This window comes from Leptonychotes weddellii, chromosome 10 (genome assembly GCF_054177405.1).
Source record: "Leptonychotes weddellii isolate Sample4059 chromosome 10, ASM5417740v2, whole genome shotgun sequence".
In the NCBI taxonomy this organism is placed as follows: domain Eukaryota; kingdom Metazoa; phylum Chordata; class Mammalia; order Carnivora; family Phocidae; genus Leptonychotes; species Leptonychotes weddellii.
This window is the reverse complement of record NC_138378.1, coordinates 105,964,033-105,971,240: the sequence shown is the minus strand read 5'-3', so window position 1 is coordinate 105,971,240 and position 7,208 is coordinate 105,964,033. Positions and strand designations below refer to the sequence as shown.

The 7,208-nt window shown below is 37.3% G+C and overlaps 1 protein-coding gene across 13 annotated transcripts in view; it reads left to right on the top strand.

The window, feature by feature from the left end:
• The window catches only part of NCOA1 (nuclear receptor coactivator 1), a 240,806-nt gene that overhangs the window by 188,291 nt on the left and 45,307 nt on the right, over positions 1 to 7,208 (top strand). For all 13 annotated transcript variants that reach the window (XM_081832160.1, XM_081832156.1, XM_081832155.1 and 10 more), the window contains 3 exons: positions 652 to 799; positions 2,131 to 3,451; positions 6,283 to 6,463. In XM_081832160.1, coding sequence (XP_081688286.1) covers positions 652 to 799; positions 2,131 to 3,451; positions 6,283 to 6,463 — 1,650 coding nt within the window. The remainder of the gene's footprint in view (positions 1 to 651; positions 800 to 2,130; positions 3,452 to 6,282; positions 6,464 to 7,208) is intronic.

The following is a 7,208-nucleotide window of genomic DNA, read 5'->3' as shown; positions in this document are numbered from 1 at the left end:
TGGACTCTGAAAAACAAACTGAGGGTTCTAGAGGGGAGGGGGGTGGGAGGATGGGTTGGCCTGGTGGTGGGTATTGAGGAGGGCACGTTCTGCATGGAGCACTGGGTGTTGTGCACGAACAATGAATCATGGAACACTTCATCTAGAACTAATGATGTAATGTATGGGGATTAACATAAGAATAAAAAAAAAAATTAAATTTAAAAAAAAAAAAAATCAGCCAGCAAAAGGAAAAAAAAAAAAACCAAACTTGTTAGAGATAATTCCGAAAGGGAGAAGGGAGATTACTTCCTGGTATTTTTAATGGACACTTAATAAATTTGAAGAACTGTCCCATTATGGGGAAATATTAAGGTTGATTTTTTTTCCTGGTTTGAAGTTTCTTCATAATTTTAACTTATATGAGGAGGCATTCATTCAAGTAGTACTGAATTAAAACTTGTCATCAAGTGGTCTGTTTTAACCAGAATCATTCCCCCTGCCCTCAGATATCTGCTTTGTCTGAACTATTCTTTATTTTGAGTCTGCGCAAGCAGCTGTCGGGAGGGCATTTAAAATGAGGTTCAAGGTAGAAATAAGGCTTGGTAACTCTCCTCTGCCCAAAGTACAAGTGTCAGAATTTTAACTAGGTTTTTCTTTTGTTTGAAACAGTGATGACTCGTGGCACTGCCTCCAGCCCATCCTATAGATTCATATTGAATGATGGGACAATGCTTAGCGCCCACACCAAGTGTAAACTTTGCTACCCTCAAAGTCCAGACATGCAACCTTTCATCATGGGAATTCATATCATCGACAGGTACTACTTATTTGGAGAGCTTCATATGAAATAAGTCAGTTCATATATCTCTTCTTAGAGAAAAATTTTTAATACTCTTGATGGCTAGAAAACAAAAATTCGAAGTTAGGCATTAAGCTAGTGTGATGAGTATATAATCACTATATCCGTACTGGGTTTTATAGTTTTTTCGCCTAACAATAGCCTTATTGTTAAAAAAGAAAGAAAGAAAAAGGAACACAGGAAAGGTTAGGCTGAAAATATGTGTTTCAGGGGTAAAAACCAGAAAGGTGGCTAAAAATAGCCAACTTTCCATATGTGAACTTCGGTCTTATAAAAGATTTCAGAGTTTGTTAATATTGTTGTTTTTAATTTTAAAAGTGCTGTATTCTCATTAGGGCAAACTCGATGGCTCCTGAGTTCAAGTTGACAGTTTCTCAAACTACAAGTCATTAAACTATCAACTTGAGATTTTTGAATGTCATTGCCTCTAATTTGTTCTTCTCTCTAAATACATTTTACATTGGTATATATGGTAAATTCATGGAACCATTCTTTTATCCTATGAATTATTCAAAACCCTACATTTGCAACTATTTAAAATGTAGCATTAAACAAAAACAAAGACATTTCCCCTCACTTCATCTTTTCCTCATCTGATATATTTGCTTATTGGAACATGGTAATACCAGTCACAAATCTGTTGTCATAATTATGGATTTGAGTAAAGAGCTCGATGAAAATCTGAATTCAGTATTCTGTTTTTTTCTAATTTTAGTTTAATTTATGCTTGTGAGTGGAATTAGCACAGTTCTTTTTTTCATATTGTGATTTCTCTTTCAAAACATCTGCTATGTCTGCATATCACCCTTTTTAATTTTTACATCAGTGACACAGTATTTTCCTTACCCAGTCTTCCTCTTTGGAGTTGAAATACTTAAAAGCTCTAACAAGGGAGTCATGAATAAAAGACTTTGTAAACAGAGGTGTGGGAAGTTTCTCTTTCAACCAAAAATATTATTGTAATGTTAAGTATTTGTATTAAATTTTGAAAAGTTTAAAGTACATATATTGGATTTTTTTCCAAGACCAAGGAAGATTTCTTTCCCATATAACTGAAACCATTATCAAATTTATGAGACCATGAGCACTGTTTCCTATTAAGTGGTGCTAATATTTCACAGTAGCGCTAACAGTCCACCGTTTTTCCTTAAAGTCATACAGAAGCTCTTTACTTGATGGCTTGCAATATTAATGAGGTTAATGGTCTTGGTTTATAATATGCATCATAAAAATATTTTAATGGAAACCAGTGAAGATGTTTGAATAATAATGTCTTTTTCCCCCCCTAGGGAACACAGTGGTCTTTCTCCTCAAGATGACACTAATTCTGGAATGTCAATTCCCCGAGTAAACCCCTCCGTCAATTCTAGTATCTCGCCAGCTCATGGTGTGGCCCGTTCATCCACATTGCCACCATCCAGCAACAACATGGTATCCCCCAGAGTAAACCGCCAACAGAGCTCAGACCTCCATAGCAGCAGTCATAGTAATTCTAGCAACAGCCAAGGGAGTTTTGGATGCTCACCTGGAAATCAGATTGTAGCCAGTGTTGCCTTAAACCAGGGACAGGCCAGTTCCCAGAGCACTAACCCCTCTTTAAACCTCAATAATTCTCCTATGGAAGGTACAGGAATATCTCTCGCACAGTTCATGTCTCCGAGGAGACAAGTTAGTTCTGGATTGGCACCAAGGCCCAGGATGCCAAACAATTCGTTCCCTCCTAATATTCCGACATTAAGCTCCCCCGTTGTCATGACAGGTACTGCCTGTAATAATAATAACCGATCTTACTCAAACATCCCAGTAACATCTTTACAGAGCATGAATGAAGGACCCAATAACTCTGTTGGCTTCTCTGCCAGTTCTCCAGTCCTCAGGCAGATGAGCTCACAGAATTCACCTAGCAGATTAAATATACAACCAGCAAAAGCTGAGTCCAAAGATAACAAAGAGATTGCATCCATTTTAAATGAAATGATTCAGTCTGACAACAGCTCTAGTGATGGCAAACCTCTGGATTCTGGGCTTCTGCATAACAATGACAGACTCTCAGATGGAGACAATAAATACTCTCAGACCAGTCACAAACTAGTGCAGCTTTTGACCACAACTGCAGAGCAGCAGCTACGGCACGCTGATATAGACACAAGCTGCAAAGAGGTACTATCTTGCTCAGGCACTTCCGGCTCTGCCTCTGCTAACTCTTCAAGCGGTTCTTGCCCCTCCTCTCACAGCTCGCTGACGGAGCGGCACAAAATTTTGCACCGGCTCCTACAGGAGGGTAGCCCCTCGGATATCACCACTTTGTCTGTTGAGCCTGATAAAAAGGACAGTTCATCTACTTCTGTATCCGTGACTGGACAGGGACAAGGGAGCTCAAGTGTAAAACTAGAACTGGATGCTTCAAAGAAAAAAGAATCAAAAGACCATCAGCTTCTACGGTATCTTTTAGATAAAGATGAGAAAGATTTAAGATCAACTCCAAACCTGAGCCTGGATGATGTAAAAGTGAAAGTGGAAAAGAAAGAACAGATGGATCCTTGTAACACAAACCCCACCCCAATGACCAAACCTGCTCCTGAGGAAATTAAACTGGAGTCCCAGAGCCAGGTAGGTGATCCCTCGCTTCACAGAACGAACATTCAGAGTTACTTTTTCCTTTTCATGTATTTTACTCCAACCATAAACGAGATTTGGATTCAGGCTATGTTTTGTCCTACCCTTTGGGCATGTATTAAAAGGTTAGTATCAATGGCTGAAGCATCACAGGATGCCCTCAGAGTAAATGGTTGAAAAATCACAGGATGCCCTCTTTGGAACTTCGGAGGGCTACAATTTCAGTGTGGCATTCTAAGCAAGTGGAGATTTGCTTCTTTCTATAAAATCAGTTCACAGCTTTGGAGATTTTTAAACATACCTCTCCTGCCCCCCTCCTCCCATCGCCACCTGTTGAATCCAACTCTCTGAAGATAGGACCCAGAAATCTGTATTTTTAAGAAGCTCCCCAGAGAACTCTGATGTGTAGCTAAGTTTGGGAACCTCTGATATAACTGAAATGGGAGAGAAGTGTGAGGAGGTGGGCAAGACTGCCTAGTCTGGCTTTCTTTGCCATTTAGTTTCCCTTGAAGCGTTTTCTAAGGCTGTTTTTCTTCTCATCTGATTCTAAGCACCTTTAACCCTTATCAGAATAGGGACTTTGAGTATTCTGAAACAGAAGTAAACATAAATAAACCTTTGCATGAATTGTTACAGATTAGGAACCTCTGTGTTTAGGCTGAGGTGGGGGTGGAGTGAAATTAACAGGCACCTTCATTTATTAGATAATTACTGTGGACCCTGAAGGAATTTAAGAAAAACGGAAAATAGAGTCTCTCCCCCTCTGAGCTTGCAAGTTATTTAGAAAGAATATAGACAAGTATGAAATAGCTGAAAATGTACTTACAAAGCATCTTATCAATGAGACTTTCCATTGTGAAACAGGATTCACACTTCATGTGCTTAGGTCCTTCATTTCTTGAGCCAGCTTTATGTTCTACCCCAGTCTCACAGAAATCTCTCTCTTCCCTCAGGCAATACTGCATTCTAGGCATATGGAAGTCCTTGCCATTCCTGGGATAAGCCATGTCTCTTCTAAGCATCTTCTGCCTTGCTCTCCTTTCTGTCTGCCGAAATTTTCCTCATCCTTCACAAACCAGTTCAGACATCATCTCTGTAAAGCCTTCTCCACTAGCCCTCGTTAGACATTTCTTTCCTCTCTGCATTCATAGTGCTCTGTATTGTCTCTATTGACTATTTGTAATAACACTATTTTGGTTACTTCTATATGTGCGTGCGCTTTGAGGTACAAGTAAACTAATACTGTGTTTTTAAGCTGAAAAACAGCTTTAAATAATAGCTACATTAAAACTCTCACTCTTTAAAATTAACTTAAAAAGTCACAGCTATATAAAATAATGCCATTGTGTGCAATCCTGGTACATCTGTTCTGGTTTACATGTACATACATTTCTGCTGCGTTTATACCTACAAGTGGAATTGCAGGATCATAAGATATGTGTATGTTCATCTTTAGTTGATAACGCCAGTTTTCCTAGTGTGTACCAAGAATTCCCTCTAGTTGTTCCATGTTGTTGCTAATACTTGGTATTGTCAATCTTCTAATTTTAGCCATTCTGTGGAATGTGTAGTGATACTTTATAGTTTTAATTTGCATTTCCCTAATAAATGTCTTTGATCATTTGCATATCTTCTTTTGTGAACTGCCTATTCAAGTGTCTTGCCCATTTTCCCAATATGTTGTCTTTTTCTTATTGACTTGTAAGAGTTTTTTACATATTTTGGATGAGTCCTTTATTGGCTGTTTATTTGCAGACATCTTCTCTATGCTTTACCTTGCCTTTTCTTTCTTTTAATGGTACTTTTGATGAAGTTCTTCATTGTAATTGTAATGTAGTCCAATTTGTCAATTTTTTCCTTTATGATTAGTACTTTTTTGCACACGTATAACAAAAGATGTGTTCAAAAATGTTCATAGTAGCCTTATTTGTATTAGCCCCAAACTGGAAACACCCCCAAATCCATCACAGTAGAATGGATAAATATATTGTGGTATGTTCATACAGTGGGTTGCTATTTGAAAACAAATTAACTACTGCTACCTGTGACAAGATTCTGAACTTCAGAAATGTAATGCTAAGTGAAAGGAGTCAGACATTTTAAAAATTACATACATATACAGTTCCAGTTAGACAGTCTAGAAGCATAAATTTTAGTTGAATTAAATAGTGAAACCCAAACAGGTAGACATTTTATGTTGATGAACTATCTCAAAGTAATCATAGTAGAATAATACTGTGAAATAAAGGCCAGTTTTCTCCTATCCATAACCTCAGACAGATGTAGGGATGCCCTATCTGGTCTAGAAGATAGGTTTCCGATTTTATTAAATCCTCAAGTGGGAAATGACCTTCCTGGGATCTTTGAAGCTGATATACTATTTATAAAAAAGTTTCCCAAACTTTTTTTAAATTAAAAAGTTACATCAGTGTAAATTTATTTTTCATTCCATCATTAAGTAAGTTATTTCACAAGATTTTAAAAACTTGACAAAAAATCATCCATGATTAGCATAACACAGCATTCTTGACACTTCTTTCCAGTCCAGTCTTTTTCCAACACATAAATTTTATGCCAAAATATAGTAGACAAATATTATGTGTATATTATCTTATATCCTCCGGTATAGTAATATCAGAAGCATCCAAACTGTTTTCCAATAGCTCACGTAATTTCAGTGAGGCCTCAATCTTTAATTCTTTCTTCTTTCTTCATTTTCTCATAGTCACGCTTAACTCGTAGAATATAAAGGAACAACTTTTTTTCTACATTGATTCAAGTAAAGTATAGAATATATTTCCTCTAACTTTGGTTTCCATTCTTAGTTTACAGCTGACCTTGACCAGTTTGATCAGTTACTACCCACGCTGGAGAAGGCAGCCCAGTTGCCAGGCTTATGCGAACCAGAGAGGATGGATGGTGCGGTCACCAATGTAACCATCAAATCAGAGACCCTGCCAACTTCACTTCAGTCCACCACTGCCAGACCCACTTCCAGGCTGAATAGTATGTGTTGGGAGAAAACCTCATTTTAAATGTCTAATGATAATGTGGATTAGTGCTTTTTTCTCAACATTACTGCACAGACCATTTATTTGTTGAGAGTGAACTATTTTTGCATTAATGCTGCTGTAAATAATGTACAGTTACTTTTATACATATGAACTTCACTCATCATGTGTATCTTAAGTTATAGTGTAACTTCTTTCTGTAATTAATGTGAAAGTGAATAGTTGATGTTGAGGAGAGCAATTTTGTGTTCTTACCCAAAGCAGTCCATAGCAGGACTTTCAGAAATATAGTATTGGTCAGATTATATTACCCAAATTGTCTTCCTTGAATGCTAGTCCTATGAATTGGAAAAAAGGGATTTTATGCTAAAATCCACTGGACAAATACTACATGGCACATATACCATTCTCCTGTTAAAATTCCACAGTGCATATTAAAGGTTTTAAAAAGTCCTATGTTAAAGATACCAGTTTAGATTTCTGTAACTAAGCATTTATCATACTTTCTTGATTATGGAATTCCTTTTCTCAAGTCATGTTACCCCATGGAGCACCATTTAGGAGACAACTGCATTGAAATGGGTCACTGCTGCTCTAGTCTAAAGAGACACTTTGATAATATAATACTTCATGAAGACTGGGCTGTCAAGTTTTTTTCATCTGTCAAATTTTGAAGTTGAAAATAAGAGTGGTGGTAATTCCATTGTGTAACCTTGAAACCAAAGGAAACTAAGCAGCTC